Raw genomic sequence first — 19,381 nt, forward strand, 5'->3', positions numbered from 1 at the left:
AAGCTATATAGCTTAGCTCGCTAACGTCAGCACTGATCATCCCACTGGATAATACTTTTTTTTTCATGGTAATTCAACACTTGCCGAGTCATCGGCAGCTCCTCCTCACTCACAGTGTTGTGTTCACCCCACATTACACAAAAGGAATGGTTGCTAGCTGGCATTAGCGCCATTTATTTGATGGGTCCAGTTGTGGTGATGGCAAAGGCCCACTCTGTAAGATGTTGCGCCAATAGGTCGGTATCAACATTGTCAAGTCAGAACTAATTAACTAGAAATTAATTCAACTTTAATTTTCTTCTTTTTGTAAAATACTATCAGAACAATCGCATGAGTATGCATTTCTTTTCAATTTGAACAGCTCCAGTGTGTGCACACTTTAATGAAAAAACCTTGCAGAATGTATTCGCAGACTGAATAGACCTTTTTCCACACACAACCACACCAGAGTTGTGTAGAAAGACTGGTTATCATAGCACAACAGTGCGTGTGTCTCTCTGTCGCTTTCAGACAGCAGTTGAGAGCTCTAGCTTCCTCACTTCCCTCACCCCAGTGGAAAGAGTTGTGGTTGGTCTGGGGTTCCTATGCAGATGAAAAGGTAAGATACGAAACATGACTGAGCTCGAGCTTTCGCTTTCTGAAAAAAAACTGTGCATTCAGCGGGGTAAGAGTAAGGTGAATAAGATCACGGCGGATTAACCCAACGTTCGTCTGCAAGATTCTGTTTTTAAAATACTGAATCGGTTTATTATGAAAAAATATAAATACACGAAAAAAAAGTTTAAAAAAAAAAGGCATTTAAACTATAATCAGAAAGTAAGTGCATCACAGTTTACAACAGGATTTTGGTTGCGATAGGAAGCACATGCCTTTACTTAACTTAATCTACGGAGCTTCAACTGAAAAAGAAAAGGCATGTGCACCAGCCTCAAGGTTTGCGTTCATGGTCCCATGACAAACACGTGCCGGGCCTGAGCCCATACTACATCCACTGTGCCATGACATAAATGATTCATATAGTGAGAGTAGTAAGCAGAATAATGATGGGACAATGATGACTGCTGATAATAACAGTGGACATAATAGAATAATAATGATAAGAAAAGCAGGAATGGTATCCGTAATAGTAATGTGACTAATAATAATAATAATAATAATGATAGTAGCGGTGGGTGTCAGCAGGGCCATGGCAGGAGGCCCGACCACGCTCCAGATATAACCACGGCCCATAGAAAGCATATGAACATCCCAGTGATACTCCTGCTGACGTGCAGCTTTGCATCTTCTGATTAACGAGTTGGCTTTCATTCCTTCGAAAGGTCGGCGTTGCGATATCTGTGCATATCTAAAATCCTGTTGATGTCAACGTCTTTCAGAATAGTAGTTTGTGTTTCTCCTTTCCGACCGGGTACGTGGGCTCTTATCTGTCGGGCATGCATCTCTGCAAACCGTATAACTACCACATAATGCACAGAGCTGACACTTGGAGAAGTGAGTGAAGTTAACAACTGCATGTACAAAAAGCCACAGCGGTGAGATTTACGCCTGATCAGGAGTTGTTTCGGTTTTCCTCCTCCGATTAAGAGCAGCGCACAGCCGCTTTTATAAACAGAGTCCCAATGGTCTGTCAGACTACCTTTACCAGCAGAGTGCAGAGCAATGACATAATGCACAGCACAGCAGACTTTAGGGCACGTAGATTCTAGTCGTGGAATATCGTGACTTTGTTCTCGTAACATTACAACTTTCTTTCTCTAAATATTACAACTTCCCAGAGAACACAGAAATGCGGGATGTGTTTTGAACGCGCAAAATATTTTACACATTAGTAGGAATCTTGCCAAAACACGTGTGCTAATTTTACAGAGTTTATATATTAATTTAAATGAATGTATGCATCATTGAGGTGAGAAACCAATTTTAAACAAAAGACCCCAAAAGAGAGGATGGAGTAAATCATGCATAACACACAGTTCAAAGCAATACAGAATGCCTGATAACTTCACTGCATTATATTCCATTGTTACTTATTATTATATCGTTATGTTTTGAATTGTCACCTGCTGCCTAAATTTAGTGTTTTCCTTTAGAGAAATAAAAACAGTTCCATCATAAATGAGTGCATTAAAATTCATATTAGCTCCCTGAGAAACTAATAATGTTGTTCCAACTGTCCAGTCCAATCACATCTGTTATTTTGCACTCAATTACAAGCTTCCTTTAGTGATACGACACAGAATAATAACCACCACGAATATTCAGGAGAGACAATTAGCCTCTATTTGCATTGATGGGCCAAAAAAAGGTTGAGCGCCAATGTGACAGTGAGTCACTGTCGGTTAGAGTCGAGTCGACAGCCTGAGGAGGGTGGCAGGAGGTGAAATGTTATTTGTTTGGAGAGAATGTGGCCAGGCATTACACTCGTTGCACCTTTAAGTCTGGATTGTCCCTTCAGCATATTCTCAATTTGTGTGTATTTAGAAAATATAAAAAGTGAAATAATATTCCGGTGCCACATATTAATTACATTCAGGCATATTCAATTTTAAAAAATGACTTTTCAATTTACACATTACATGTTTAAAAGCTTCAACAACCATTTATTTTAAGGTTTGCGTCAGCACGTTGCGATACCGTCTATACAGCCAGGAGTGTCCTGCTGTGGTTCATGTCCCGTTGCGTTTTACGAGCCGAACGACAAACACTCCAGGAGCAAACACTACATCCTGTAAAGTGTAAACGATGAGTTTAACTCCTTCATTTGAAGTCTGAGATCCCATTTCGGCAGCTGGGAACTGGCCGTGTGGAGCATCACGAGACAGACCCCAATATGTAACAGGTTGGAGTGACATCGTTGCATATTTCCGGGCTGGGCGCTGCGTCACTTACCTGGTAAAACTCCCTCAGCCATGTCTTCTGTAGATTTTCCGGCTGGAAAGAGAAGAAAGACGAGATGTTAGTGACGTCATCGTTCACGTCTAAACTCGGACAAACAATGAAGGATTTCTCTGGAGTATTGGAGTTATATGTGTATATACCGTACACTTGCACATCTATCTAATATATGTACAACCACGTGTTGCGCTCCATGCATCCACTGACAGGAAGTTGCCTTCCTCCAATTACAGCATCTTTCCCTCGGTGTCACGAATCACGCTCTCCAGGGCACCGCCAAACCTCTACCCTCGTCTCCCCTTCTTTTGCTTGCTTGCTTGCTCTCTCTCTCTCTCTCCCCCTCTCCCACTTTAAAAGGCTATCCCGTAGACGTGAACTCGATTTAACTCGTTCAGTGGAAATGGAGACAGGGCCCTGGGCAGTCTACCATTTAAGGAGAGATCTCCCTATGTCGATAACTAGGTCTGATGAACTGCTCTGTGCGTGTTGGAAAGTTTGTTCTAACAAAACCAGTCTATAATAAGATTACACAAGGGATGTGCGGGCTCTGTGGGCATCTGTAGCAAAGCCCCAATGTAATACAGAAGTAGGTGCTGTATCCTTAAACAGCAAACCAAATACATCGTCGCCATGACAACAGTTTCTAAAAATAATTTTGACGAGACAATATGTTAACAACGCTAGCTTTCACTCCGACGTTGCACTTGCACATGTGATGTAGTTGAAGATGAACGGGTGTAACTTCAAATAAGACATATTTGTCCTTGAATGTAAATAAAGTGTGATGACGGCTTGAGAGTTTTTCAGGATCACAATCACCTCTTCAGATGAAAAGGATCCGAAGCATAACGGTCAATAAGTCTACCTTGGTGACCGACGTCGATACCTCTTCAAAGTGTCTCACTGTCGTTTGAATAACGATGTAAAGTTAGTAGCAACATCAACCTGATAAAGAGGTGATCTCCAATTCATTGGTGTAAGACATCGCCGACCCAAAGAGTCCGACTAGACATCAGCGGCCTTGGGTCCCCTGAAAGGCGCTATATAAATTAAAGTTATTATTATTATTATTATCAATCGGACAGAGGGGGCGTAACAGACACATCACAACGAATAATTGTTGATTTAGATATTTTAGAAATTTAACGACATTGTAGCTCATTAAAAATGGCTACCAGTTCCAAAAGACAGTCGAGAGGCTAGTGATAAAGTACGATGTCCTGCTAGACCTTTGATAATAATCTTTACATGTCATTCACTATATGATTTTATCTGCTGACTGTTAACACCTTTTGGCCCAGACTGCAACAGACCAGAGGCAACTCCCGATTGGTCATCACGCCCAAATCCTATTCATAATTGGCTTGACAGCGAGTGTCCCCGCCTTAAGTGTGTGCCCCAAAAACTTCTTCTTTTTTTTACCATCAAGGTAGAAATGAATGGCAGAAATGTGTTTTTGAAAAAAGGAATTACAAATTGCTCCTGTGAAGAACCCGATTAAGATGTTATACCTGGTATGAATTACAGTTTTTCTCAATTGCTAAAACACTAAAACCCATTGGCTGAACAAAGTTCTCAGTTGCCTGAACTCATTTAGCTAATTGTGCAGTCTGTTGTCAATACCTTAAAGTATTTCACATGGTAAAACACAATTTGCAGATCTCACTTAGACTTTTCAGCAAAACTCTAAACACATTCTGCACTGTAATGCACATGTCATCCATACTGGTAAACACAAGTGGCAACAATCAAATACAAATAGAGAACACATGTCATTGATTAAACACAATCACTCAAAATTGATTTCACTTGTATCAAATGATGTGACACAACCAATATTAGCCAGTTCAGAGAGCAAACAGGTGGTTGAAGGTGGGAAGGAGAAAGTCTGAGAATGGATAGAAGAAACAATGTGAGAGGACGAGGACAAGTGCGTATGCGAGGTGGGCGACGAGGAGGAAGAGGAGGAGGGCAAGAAAGAGGAAGAGGAGGACGAATAGGAAGAGGAAGACAGTCTGATGAAATTCGAGCAACAGTCATAGACCATGTTACTGGTTGCAGGTTCATATCAACAAAGAACAAGAATTACAGTATCACAGAGACAAAGGACATGTTTGTGAGATGCAGGGTACAGTACTGTAAAAATAGGGGTACAAGGAGGAGGAAGAACAAAAGAAATTTCAAAGAGCAAAGCACAGTAGTCATTTCTGATCAATTTTGAGCGACTGTAATAGAACATGTTTTCGTTCATGTGAAATTTGTTTTCAGATTAAAAATCTACTTCTCCCTGAGAACTACATGTTTTGAACAATGTGCTTTCTATTTATTGGTGTATTCTTTACTGACTGCGTGATAGTGTATATTATTTTGATCACTTTGTTTATGATTTGAGAGCAGTGTTTGATTTTGAGCACAGGTAAAACTGTTTTGAGGCGAAAGTTTCATTTTGCGAGAGGATTCAGAGGTTTTGTAAATAGTGCTTGAAGATGAGGTTTTGTGTTTACAGTTTTGAGAGAATGGGTGACCGTTTCAAGAAATGTGTCTTAGCAATCGAGAAAAACTGTAACACATGTGCAGGGCACCTAAATGTCTCAAGACTTACCGTGTGTGTGTGTGTGTGTGTGTGTGTGTGTGTGTGTGTGTGTGTGTGTGTGTGTGTGTGTGTGTGTGTGTGTGTGTGCACCGCGGCCCCAGCCTCAGACAGATCAGACAGAGCACAGGTCTATATAAGGACATCAGCACTGGACCTTGTCATTAGTCACATGGATGGAGGAAGAGAAAATGAGAGAGAGACGGAGACAGAGGAACAGAAAAGTTCAGACCAGGAGAGTTGCCACCTGACCATCCTGGTACTCCTGTTAATGGTCACACGCAGTCACAAGTCTGCATCGACAGGTCAGACTCTACGCCGTTGGTGGCAGATGGCGCACCAAATTACATTTCTGTGCGTGTCTGGGATCCCAGTGAGTACCATCCAGTAAAATCATAGCCCTTGACGAATCGCGTGGATATTTTTAGCTTTTTTTTCTCCATTGGTCCTTTCTCCCAGGACCGCCGTTAGCTGCGCTGTGTGTCACACAAGACACTCACGGGATGCGATGAATTGAATCTCTTTAAAGAAATCAAAGCAGACTCCTGCAGCAGGGGGTGACAGGAGGGGTGACCGTGGAAATGAGGCAATTAAACCGCAGCGCAGACAGTTTCAACAAACAAGTCTTTGGAGTCACTCATCTGGGGGATAGGTGTCCTAGATCAGTGATTCTCAACTGGTGGGTCGCAACCCAAAAGTGGGTCGCGGACCCGTTTTTAGTGGGTCACGGGCCCTTGCCTGAAAAAAAAAAAAAGAAATTGTGATTTTATTTTGAATATAGATATACCCAAATGATATAGGTGGGTCCCGGCTTGTCATTAAGGGGTGATGGTGGGTCCCGCAGCCAGACCAGTTGAGAACCACTGTCCTAGATCAACTCCACGTGGAGTGGAAAGAGCAACAGCAGCTCGCTCCTGTAGCAATTCAACCTGGGCTTTCTGGAGCGCTCGGATTTAGGTTGACCCAGTCTCTGATGAACAGATGGGGGGGGGGGGGGGGAAGACAGTCTAATAGCGGAAGGGAAGGGAGGGCGAGCAGAGTCTATATCTGTAGTTGCGGAAAGTTAATTTGCAGTTTAATTAGAAAAGGGGGGGGGGGGGGGGGGTTATACTGGTAGAAAGGTATAAAATAAACCCAAACCCCTCCCCAGCCTCTCCTCCGCCTCCTCTGGCACTTTCACTCGCTCAGTTCACTGCCACCTCCTCTCTGCTTTGCCCATGCCTCTATTTCCATCAGTCCGTGGCCTACTTTTGAGACAGCGTGGGGGAACTAAAAAGACTCTGCTTGGAAATCTATTTAAAATGCCAGCCCTCAAAAATAAAAGTAGAGCTGCGAAGCATCAATTCTAGATGAAAAGGTGGGATGATGAAACCTGCCCCGCTGTCACATTCGGTTGTGTCCACTCCTATAAGAAAATCTGGTCGATGAGTCAAATTTTGTGTCGAGAACAAACTCGAACGAATCCTACTTCGCTTTTTCACGGCAGGCGCGTTGTGCACGACGCCGCCGGACAGGAACGTGACTTTCAATACGTTCCCTCTGACAACACAACAACATCACAGCGATGTGTGTCCATCCTGTGACGAGACGACTGTTGCAAATGCCCAATCTTTGAATTGAACAAATACGATGCAATGAAATTGTACGATACAAACGACGTTGGACTTATATTTCAAAAATAACAAAGTGGACGCACCCACATGCAACTTATGGGTGTGTTTATCCAAATCACAAAAAGAAAAAAACCTAAAAAAGGGTCACGCAATGGAGGTGTGTTATGTGATGGCAACATATGAAACGTATACTGCCCAATGCAGTGGAGGAGGCAGACCTTGCTGGAACCACTCTCTAAAGCATAAATAGTCATCTTGAAATGTACCGACTGTGTACAGAGGTTACAACTTCACAAGCACGAACGAAAGCTAAAGTATCTGTACGACTGACCACCACGTGATGAATGTGTTTTTTGTGAGTTTGATTAGACCCGTCTCGGTATTAACAGCAGGCCGTTTTCAAACTGAGGCTGGTCGGGAAATGACGTCGCGGGCCGTCCCGTTGAACACCCCTTACGGCGATCTGCTGGGAACACATGGCCACCATATGGGCATCCTCCTTCCTCCGAATACTCCTCACGCCTCTTGGCCTAAATTTCAACGACAATATTTTCTTTGGTTTGTGCCGATTTCTGGGTTTGTCCGTCTTCCCTGTTTGTTTTGTTTCTTTTGCTTCATCCCTCTCAGCAATTCTTCCAAATTCCCCCCACAAGCGTTGCCAGCTCTCGCTCTCTGAGAGCAGACCAGCATGGGGCAAGAGAAACACGGCGGCGAAGATGAGGAGTCTTAAGAAAAGCAACGGTTGCTTGGTTACACCTGGCACTAATAAGCACACCCACAGGTCTAACATGGAAATAAAAACCGCATTGGAGGTAAAACATATAAACTAAGGTGGAGTACAGCTCGGCTCTGATGTGGTTATCTTTGTCTTTGACACACAAACGGACCTCCATCGAGAGAAAATCAGACACATGACTGAAAATAGAGCAACTTTCTCTGCACTCGTGTTCAGGTTTCTAGACTTGGTTTGACCCCAGCAACACCAAGTATGGGGCGCGTGTTTTCCTGATCGAAGTGAACAACAAATCCGTGTTGAAATCGGCAGAATGGGGCGCTAGGTAACGTTAGCAGCTAGTTAACGTTAGCTGTTAGCAGCCGGCGGAGCTAACGGCTAACGTCAAAGGAGGTTGCATTGAGTTACATTTTGATGCGTTCAAGCTCTGTTCCGTAAAAATGAGTAGCGGGTAAAGGTCATTAATAAAGCTATCATGATGCCTTCAAATGTAATCTGGTAAATTGAGTTTTTGGCAAGAAACTTGAATAAATACAGTTGTTTGAAGGAGATGCTTCCACAGCTAATTTAAATAAATAAATAGATAAATAATACGGCATTTCAAAATGAAGATTTAAAATGTATATTTCTACGTATATTTTCTATTGCTCCTGTGCAATGACACGCTGGTTTGAATGATGTGGGCGGACGATGAGCATCTGTGAATAGAAGCAGCTGAAGGCACAACACGAGGAGGAAAACCTGAAATTTAGATTAAAAGTGCAGTCTAGTTTTTGGTGTGTGATTCAGACATTAGCAGTGCCACCACGCTCTGCCCATCCAGCGTAGTTTGTTTTGAAGCACCGTACCTCATTATATCATCTAGAACTCCTTGTGACTCTCAGAGGACCCAATCACCCTTTCCAGCGCGCAATCAACGAGTCACGTCCCATTTGAGTAATTTGAGATTCTGAGCTACAAGCCAAGACAAACAAAGACAAGAAGAAATGGAAGCTTTAATTTTACCCCGCCCCCTCCCCCAAAATCATATCCACCTCATCTGCCGTGCAAAATGAGGGAATGAAGCCGCGATGGCTTTCGCTGGCAGGAAGGCTTTGAATCCTTCTCCGAGCAACCACAGCTCACAAGAAAAGTATATTTTCTCGGACAATTCCTTCACTGATTTGATGTCAAGCTCGACTGAATGTAGCCATTAAGTCTTAATAGCAGGACAAGCTTATCAACAACAACAAGCTGCTCGAAGACAAAACCAAGATACTAGATGTTCAAGACGACAACAGGGGCCTTTGTCCGACCCTCTTGGCATGAGTGTGTGTGTGTGTTGACGGACTGTTAGAAACGAGGTGGGGGGGGGGATCTGTTGAAGGAGAGCAGCTGGAGAATCAGCAGGGGGGGGGGGGGGGTCGCTTGATTTGGCTGCCCCCCCCCCCCGCCCTTGTGTCCTTCGACAGGTCTCGATCGATTCTCCACCACAGTCACTCGCCGGAGGCGTGTCCCCTCAGTGATTTATATAACTCCACATCAAAACAGGCTCATTGCGGTATTAATTAGACACGGAACTAGAACCTGGGCTGGCTCCGGGGGACGCGTCTTCATCCTTCGAGGAGACACTGAGGTATGGAGGCTTCAAACGAGTCGACCAGCACCTGAAACTCTCGTTTGAACCACTATTGTGTCTACGTGTCAGTCAAACATCAAAGGAAAGACAAAAAGGGTGGGGAAAACATGATACGGCATTTATTTTTGTTTCATGTATTCATTTGGGGGAAGATTACCTTCTCTCGGGTCCACATGGGTCTGATGTTTTCCTCTGGTGCTACTTACAGTACAATGGATGTTTTGTCCAATTTGCTAATGCTGCCTGTCTGAAGGAAACCCTAAAACATAAAGCGACTTAAAGCTACTACGAGGAACTTTCTTATTTTTTGCGGTATCTCTGGACAAAGGTGGAAGTGGAAGTGTCCCGTTAGAAAACCTGTTCATTTTACTGCAGCAGGCTGGGACACTCCAGCGTAACACTCGGTTCTGGTTCTGGCTCCATCGTGCCCCCCTTCCCTCCGGCGGGCCCAGTAATACATCCTCCTCTCGCCAGAGCCTGCAAGACGAGCATTAAGAATAACTACATAGAAATAGACAATGTTCCCTCTGATGGTCTCGTTTACTTATGAAGGCCACACAGAGGCATCAATGGCAATTTGAAAATGTTTTACTGAGCTGCACCCGAGCGTTGTTTTTTGATCTAGAAAGAAGAAACCACAACCCAATAAGGACTATTTAAGGTTTGTTTCAGTTGTGGTTGAGTTAGGCTTTTATGTCTCTTGTGCTCTTTTTGCTCGCTCTCCATCAACACCCACAAAAAGGCTGGATGGAAACATGACACGCTAGATTTTCGCCCATTTTCCGCCGCGATGCGCATTGAAGTGAATATACTATAAAATAAATCAACAGGGATTTGGACAGTTACTATTTGTTAACGTACATTTTTTGTCTCTCACTCAACATCATCATGGTGTGGAGAAGCATCAGAGGATATACTAATGTTTTGTTGCCACTGGCATCGAGTGTGCATCTAAACTACTATTATATCAAGAATTTCACACTGAGAATGTAACTCAGGGTGCTTTACATGCAGACAGAAATAGTACACACTCAGCATGAACAGGGCGGTACAGCTACAGTGTGGAGTGGAGCAATAATAGTGGAAACCAGACAAATAGTATTCGAATAACACCCGCCCCCCTTAAGTGTGAATCAACACTGCAGTCTGCTGTGATTTGTGTAGATCGAGTGTCGTCAGAAAACAGGAAGTGACAGCGCTCCCAGTGACCGCAGCCTTTTGCTCGCTGCATGAGACTGCGGCACGCACAGAGCTCTCACACACACACACACACACACACACACACAGTCTAGATGGAGTGTGTTGTTGGGGGTGACGCCGTAGATAACGCTGCAGTGCTTCAGCAGTGCAGCACAGACTAAAGCTGGGTCTGCCCGGCTGTTCTGTTCAGTTACAATCTAAAAAGGACAAAATCAAGGACATTTATAGTGATCTTGGAAATGACTTTTGAATGACCGTGAAAGTCGCTGCGGAAAGAGTTCAAATGCTGCGCTTCTATCTGAGCAGAGCGAGCTCTCCCACTCACACCTCTGCCGTGTGTTACTCCACACAGATCTCCCTGCAGCAACACGACGCACGGAGCTGCTGTACTGCACTCCAACAGCTCTCTAGTGAGAAGCCACGGACGGGAACCCTGAACATCAAGTGTTCACTAATTCAACGTGATCTGGATTTAGCCAGACGCATTACAGACGCTTAATAAACCCACGTACTTTATGTAGCAAAGAACGTATGTGCTATGCTGCTTTAAAAAATGACGTGGCACACTCAGGATGAATATGGAATGTTAACGTTGTTGCAGTTACAAACCCAAGTAAGATAAAACTGCAATAAAGTGCATGCAGCGTTGTTTCCTCGTTGTATAGTTCCCGCTGTGCTGCGCTGTGAAATGAGGCTGAACAGACGACTGCGTAGCGATTTCTCGAATCCCTCCTCTTGGGTTTGACTTGCCAAAAAACGTGCCAAAGGCCTTCGGGGTGAAAGGTGTTGGCTTCAGGGATCCTGCATCGCTATCGTTCAAAAGCGACAACACCCTGTGTCTGTGACAAACAGCTAACGTAGACTTACCTGCTGAAATAAAATGCACTACAGTGATTTGGAAAAGAGACAAAACTACATTTATATTTGCATTTGTGTGTAAAGGTCAGGCGCATGCAGCACTCCACAAAAACCAGGACATGTCTCTTGGAGACGCCTAAAAAAAGAAAAAAAAAATCAGCTGGGGTTTTGTGAAGCCCCTGGAGATCGTCAAGAACAAGAGCCAAAGTCTATCTTTAAACTGTCAAACAGGCACCACTGGTGGCTGTGAATGGGACCGGGGAACAGAGGCTGCAGTGGTCTGATTGGATCCATAGAGGTTGCGATTCATTTTAATGGGAAAAATCACGCAGAAGAGTTTCGCAATGTCCCAAAGAAACGTGCTCAGTGAACAGTACAGTGCGATACAACCAACCACAGCTAAATGTTAATACTGGGGTCAATAATATCACCAAATCTGTGCCGCCAATAGGCCTGTGTCGCTGTACATTTTCCAGACGTTTCGTTTCTCGACTTAATCTCGGGGCAGCGTCCCGTGTGTTTTTTATGGGCCTACTGTTGTAAATAGAATCAGAAACTTTTTTTTTCAATCAGCGCAAAGAAGCCTCGCCCAAGGCTAGCTGGTCCTGGTCTAGAGAACGGCGAGATAACTTGGGACCTACCTCGACTTTACGGCAAAGGTAGATTACATTCATTTTCAAACTGCACTGCAGGAAAGAGTCCTGAAGCCTGGCGATGAGTCAGCGTTTTTTGCACTTACGGTGCCCTCGTCTTGATGTCAATGAGTCTTTTGGAATGGGTTTTTGGTTTGATTTCTGAAATAAGGTCTGTGGTTAACACAAGCTGAAGAGATTTTAACTTTTTGTTCCACAATATAAAATACGATACATACCCTTCAATAAATACCCTCCTGGTGAATGTTTTAAGCTTTTACGTGTCAAATGAATGGTTAAATGAGAGCACAAAAGGTCATCACTAGTCCGTCTTTAGCTTAGTGGTGACGTGATGTCATGCGACCGTGGTGTAGCTTGTTCATAGCGTAGCATTAGCTTCGGGGGATTGCGTTCACGCTTCAACAATCCTAAAAGTGGTGTTCATTTGTGAAGACTGTCTCGCTGAACAACACCTGTAAGTGTCAGAAATCTTTGTTTGAGTTAGATCTCACTTCTGCAATGATTAAAAATCCAAAAATGAGGGAACCAGTGCGATGCCAACTTCCTGGTTGGCCTACAGAAATACATGAACCCAATGGAAATGACAGCGGAACACAAAGGATGAAACAATCCTGACCAAATTAGTTCTTATACTCCTCTACCAATATATTTTCAATAAAACAAACTGATGGATTTTCCTTTAGACATATTCTAATAGATGGGTCAAATCAGCTGCATCTGAGCCACTGAGAGTTCCACCGTCTCCTTAAAAAGATAAAGTGCAGTAAAGCAACTTCTCCGGCGTTTTACGAGCACCAGGCGCTTCCCTGCAGGACCGAGCGACGTTCCACGTGGCATCGCTGATTGAGAGATCTAATAAAACGCTGCGGAGGCCTGGTTAACGTCACTTTAAGGACTAGATTATCTTAGCCACACGAGGACGGGAAGCATTATTGCAAAGCGAAGAAATGTCACAAAGAAAACAGAGGATTTTAGCATTGCTTTGAGCTGAAAACGCATTTTATCTGAGATGTAAAGATTTAAAGCAGCGCTGAAGGTTAATCCTAATGTTTGGGGTAATCCAACAGAGCAAGACACATCGTCAGGGAACCCAACAAAGAGCCCCTCCGCACAATATTTATGATGCGCAGACTCTCGCCGGAGCTTTTCCCCCCAAGAACAACTTCGTCGCCATTATCAGTTATTTTCCCAAGAACCTAAGAAGAAACGTGAGAAATATGCATTCACTCCTTTGGCTGCTCGACAAGCGTGTCAACTTGGTGGTGGTGATTGGTCAACGCTTCAGTTCACAACTTCCTTAATCAGGGTCACCAGTGTGTCCCTTCATCAGGTGGCAGCATACAGCTTTGTCTATATAATGATAACTTAGCTTTGAGACTTCAGAATTTCAGTTTTTATTTATTTTTCCATATAAGAGCATGTGACAAGGAGCAGGGAATTCGGGTTTTCTCTTCTCTACGTCCTCGTAAACTGAATATCTTTTGAGTTTTGGACTCTTGGTTGAATAAAAGCAAACATTTAAAGTCGAAAGTTGTGATTTATCCCTTTAATCAAGAAAAAAATGTGCCGAAAACAGTGTGAAAATAAGTCTTAGTTGAAACCCTATAATTTAGTTACATGTATGATCAAACATTAGATGCTACTAGATTGTTCTACACAGTCAATGCTGCAACTGTTGCTAACGGCTAAACCTGACAATCATGTTGTCCCTTTTAACTGCTAAGTGTCTTAAAGTCATCTTTCCAGGTTTACTGAGTTGCTCTGCAATATTTGTTTTTAGAGTTTAGAAACTAAAATTCACCCTTAAAGACAATATTTATTGCCATATTAGTCAGAGCTTCTATGAACTTCTCTCTCCTAACGCAAGGAGAAGATGTCGCGCGACATTTACCCCATGTTATGGAAAACCTCACAGCTGCTCATCAATCATTCCGTCAACCGAAACTCCAACAGTGCTCGGACGGCCTGAGGACATCCTGAGGGACACGATCGAACTGGTTCTGCTCCCTTTTTAAGAAGGAGGGTTCAATCTGAAAAAAAGGACGCACTTAGAAGCTTGTGCATAATTTAGTGACAAAAGAAAAGAAGAAGGCCGTCGCCACATTAATAACCTGCTCTACTTACAAGCTTTGAAAAGCCACTAAAGATGCCTCCCACAGAAACGAGCGATGAAATGTAGATTTGACTTCTGTTTGTATGACTGTGTGTGTGTGTGTGTGTGTGTGTGTGTGTGTGTGTGTGTGTGTGTGTGTGTGTGTGTGTGTGTGTGTGTGTGTGTGTGTGTGTGTGCGAGTGGTTTAAAAGTCTAAAAATTGATTCTGATATCGATTCTGGACTTTGTGTCTCGGTGTCGGGGGCCATCACTCGCATCGATGGAACAAAACCAACAGAAGGGAGACTTTTGGTGTTAATCTTGAGAGCTGGCAAAAAAAAAAAAAAAAAAAAAAAAGAAGACAAATGTCACTGCAACAGCGAAAACACAACCAAATAAAAGCCTTCATTCTGGGGGTATGACTGACTGTCGGGCTATCAACATGCCTTGCTATTTACTGTTGCTATTGGCTGAATATGTCAATCATGTCCCCCGTAAGCAAAATCCACAAAGCCCCTCTTTACATCAAGCGTGTGAGGTGAGCCTGGAGCGAGGACTGCATGTGAACGAGGTGGCGTCGTTTAAAAATATCCACACATCCATAATTCAGTGACGGGTGTGGTTGTTCAGCGTGGACGAGTTCAAACAGCCTCCTGCGATTAGGATCTTAATCAAACAAGATAATTAAAGGTTATTTGTGTAACGCGTCTTTGGAGTCGACACACGAGGGGTTTACGTTGTTGGAAATAGAACCTCATAGCGCTGATGGGTCTCCCTGCTTAGTATTATCCTCTGAACCCCTTTGGGCTGTTTTTTTGCTCCTCGTTTTACCACTGCAAGATATAAGCCCCACACCTGTATGGAAACAGCACAACCATGGCTAGAAGTAGAGAGAACTCAAACATGTCTTTGGTGCAGTACGACACAGTTACAATACCATGAATCAGAAAGAAAGAAATATCGCAAGAAGATATAATCAACCGGTGATCTGTTTTCTGTGTGAGAATAATGTGATTACACCTATAATGCAAACCCCCGTCTGTGCACGGAGCGTGTGATTCGCCAACGTCACATATTACTGTATATTCTGCTGAAGTATAAGTCGTCAAATTTCGTTGGTAAATTAAGTCATTGTGAACTACTGTCTAGCAAGGACGCAACAGGAAACAGTTGCGAGGAGGTCTGTAGTACAAGTGTTTCCTTCAGGTGGCGGCGCGTACCATTCTACTTCCTGTACAAGAATCATTCTACTGATACCGTGACTGTACAACATGCTCTACTTCTGTCTCTCTCAGAGTCATCCGATTAACTCAACACTCATCAGTCCCCCTGCTGTTTTGTTTTTATTTCCTCCTCTCTCCATCCATGTTTGTTTTGGGGGGAGGGGGTGTTGTCTGTCCTTATCTCGCGCCACTCTCCTGCACACGGCATCCTGTTTGCACTGGGGCAGGAGAAACAGTCTCTGTGTGACGCCGAAGACATTTCACAGGCTATCACGTTTTCAGCATGGGGCCCAATATCTCTATAATTGGGTTCTTCCTGCTGTGGGAGTACTTGAGACGGGGAGAGAGAGCAAGAATGGAAAGAGGGGAGGGAGAAAGAGAGTGTGTGTGTGTGGGTTGGAGGGGGGGGGGGGGGGGGGGGGGTCAAGTTTCTATTTCCAACAGCACCCTATTAAAATGTCTCCCAGGAGCCCCGCAACTATTCTTTTTTGTCATCATGTACTATGTGGAGCAGAAAGATTGACGTGGGGATCCGTGTCACATAAAAATAGGTTAAATCCATCACAGCACATCATGCGAGCCGGAACTGGGACACACCAGACTCTCACTGTCCAAAACAAGACCATATCTCCCTAGTAGTCCTCTCATTTCATATTCCCCCTCAGCTGAGTGCCAGGAAACTGGACTTCCAAAATAAACAGTGCTGGGGTTTCCACAACACGGCGCACAAGCGGTCCCAGACCTCAACCGGGACCCAGAGAGGGCGAGTCTCGCCTCAGGAACACCACAACAGGCCTCGGCGGTTAAAACCCGATGCCGGGCACGCGACAAGCTCGTAGAAGTTGTCTGCTGAAGTAGCTGAAGTGAAGGCACCAGCTGAATCTAGAACCAGTACGGAAGGGTTTGGGAGGGTTTAGACTCTTGGGGAATAATAATAGCATTTTCCCCACGACATTTCCATTTGCTCTGACAAGTATCAGCACGCAGCCCCGGTGGCGTCTCTACAAGCACGCATACGATATTGAAGTTTCGCTTTTTGGGGAAATTAACGTTCACAAACATTATGACAGTAATTGTGAAGAACTTCACAATCCAGTTTCACAACTTTCTAATGAACCGACATCACAGAGCAGCAGTTGGGCAAGTGATGCGGCAAGCCTGCGTTTCAGGGGACATTTCAAGTGTGTCAAGCCTGAGGAGTAAATAGCTTGTTTTAGAGTGACAAGACTAGCCCAGAGGCCATGTGGGGGGGGGGGGGGGTGAGCGACATGAAGCATCCTGGCCAAGTGTCCATTTAAGACAATGAAATGTCATGAGTTCAGCATAGTGACGTCACAAGTGCAACGAAGCTGTTTGATCTTTGGCACATGGTGCACTGTGACAGCCCAGTGACCCTGTTTACACTCAACACAACACTTAAATACTTTCACAGAATGCGAACATTGCACAGATCCACTTGTGTGGAACGGGTTGAGAGTTTTACCAAAATGTATGAAACAACAAAACGGAGTCTCTGTGGTCCAAACCAAGTCGCCAAACTTCATTACTCCGTTCTACTTTAACATAGGCAGCGCAGAACAGAGCCACTCCTTTCCATTCTGGTCTTTCACAATAAAAGCCCAAGACATATTATATTTGCCAGTGGGTATTTCACATGTTCATGTTGTTTATTGGCCACGCCCCCGATGCGTGAAGGCCTTGAGAGTTTTTTCTGGCCAGAGAAATGAGTGTCATCCACAGGATGGACTGATCCTCATGCACATGCTGCTGGATCATATAGATGAGTGGGAGATGTGATGTGGGCAGACACTGAAAACAACAATGATCACCTGAACAAAAGGCAAAAACTATTTTGGAAACAGCAGACTGCAAAAAAATATATGTAATCAAACTGAATTCTGAACTGCCAGAGATTTATTCCCATCCTCAAAATGATTCACTGCTTTCAGGCTTTCATTCTCTGCAAACAGCATCCACGCTGTGTGTCGAGATCCATCTCCCTTTCCCTTTAGAGAGCAGCGAGTCTCACACATCACCACGTCGGCTTTACAGGACCCCCCCCCCCCCCCCCCCCGAGTTCCTGTTTGCTTCGGTCCGTTCTCATTCATCTGCTGATGCATCCAATCTCGTCACCCGGGCAGTCGCGTCAACCTCTGGTGGCCTTCTAGCAGAATGAAGCCATACAATAAGACAGGAACAAATGGAGAAACTGAACACAGACATACTGCTACACGCACACACACACACACAATCACACAGACAGGATAAGGAGTGTAAACTGGTCATCATGAGACGCGTAAACAGGAATTGAGAGACAAAAGTTCTATGTAATCTCCCTGTTCCAGATGCTAAATTCATACAAAGTTCACAAACACTCTTTGGCTGGACACACACAATGCTGTCTCTGACAACAACCAAACCATTTGGGCTAGCTGATGTGAGGAAACTTCACTGAATCACACTGACAGATGACAAATAGTGTGTCAACCTCCACTTCCCACCGAGGTGAAATGAACGCGAGTTTATGGCGCACACGCAAACACACACTGGGCCGGTCATATGTGCTTCTGATACGGGGGTCAATATTTTTAGTTTTTAGGTTGTTTCACATGGTGTGAAACAACCTAAAAACTAAAAATAGAGAGGTGACACACCTCTCTCTGCAGCACAGTGGCATCTCTTTTACCAGTGTGATGAACACGTATGACCGAGTTTACAATAACAACCACAAAGGGTGCCAACTAGAGCTATACACGGTTCTTTGGCTTGTCCCCATATGAGAACCCTTTTTGGTTTTCTGGCGGAACCTTTTGAAAAGATTCCACTTGGAACTCTTTCAGGTGGGTTCTACCAAAGACAATCTGTGAAAGGTTCCACCTAGAACCCACCTATGAGGATCAGTGCTTTAAATAATCCTTAAAGAAGCATTTCTTCCAAAAAGGCTTTGTTGAATGATGAAATGGATTCCTAATGGAACTTGAAAAACCCTCCCTTAAAAAAAAGGGTTCTTCAGAAGCAAAGGGTTCTTGGTAGAGCCACAGCACTTCATTTCTAAGAGTGTAGCTACTGGAGGAGGGAAAAGAAGAAGAATGGCTGCCGCTGTGTCTGCTCTTCTTTTGGTTCGTGCGATTCTAATTTGATCCACTTCTCTTAATGGCCCTCTCACACCTGCTATATACTTGTAGTAATCACAGTTAATGGAAGGACACCAACAAGACTATGTTATGTTGGATTATGTCATTTAATTGCGGCTCCCGTGAATCCCACTAGGTCGGATCATGTATGTCAGGGCCAGTTGGCCTTCAGGGAAAAGAGGGGCCAGAGAACCCAAGAGCAGCAACCAAAGGTTAAAACAAAAGTCATTGTACTCCACATGTCCATGTTTATACTTAATCACCACACATATCTGCTATAAAATCAAAAAGAATATAAAAAAATGACAACATTAATTCGGCTAACTACCCTGACGACGGAATTTTCAGCCAATCAGATGAGACACGTCCCACTGGAGCTGTGTTTGGATCATGTGTGCAAACATTGAATAGTGAGGGCAAAGGACAGAAAAAAAAAAAAAAGTGTCAGTCAACGTGCTGCATGTAGACTCAGTCTAAGCATGCAGACATATAGTAGCTTTAACTCCACTTAACCCTCACTTTATCCAGAGACGATCAAATAAGCACACGCTTCATCGGCATATTTGAACTGGAAATAACGCTGAACACGCCCACCGGAGGAAGCAAGGGCTCGCCATTTGGCTCGAGGCAAACGTGGAAGTCGATTTTTTAAATTACACATAAGGATGCAGCCGGGCAATCGTATTAAACTCATTTTACAAGACAGGAGCACAAACCAGATGCCAAATCTTGTAAACCCTCATCCTCTTTTGTCTCTCGACAGTTTTACGGC

General features: G+C 44.0%; 1 protein-coding gene across 1 annotated transcript in view; it reads right to left on the minus strand.

Annotated features, from left to right (window-relative positions):
- inpp5a (inositol polyphosphate-5-phosphatase A) overlaps positions 1-19,381 on the minus strand; it is a 138,581-nt gene that overhangs the window by 99,046 nt on the left and 20,154 nt on the right. Inside the window, exon 2 of the mRNA XM_079280649.1 lies at positions 2,890-2,931. Coding sequence (XP_079136775.1) covers positions 2,890-2,931 — 42 coding nt within the window. The remainder of the gene's footprint in view (positions 1-2,889; positions 2,932-19,381) is intronic.

The sequence above is a fragment of the Melanostigma gelatinosum genome, assembly GCF_949748355.1.
Source record: "Melanostigma gelatinosum genome assembly, chromosome: 12".
Taxonomy (NCBI): Eukaryota; Metazoa; Chordata; class Actinopteri; order Perciformes; family Zoarcidae; genus Melanostigma; species Melanostigma gelatinosum.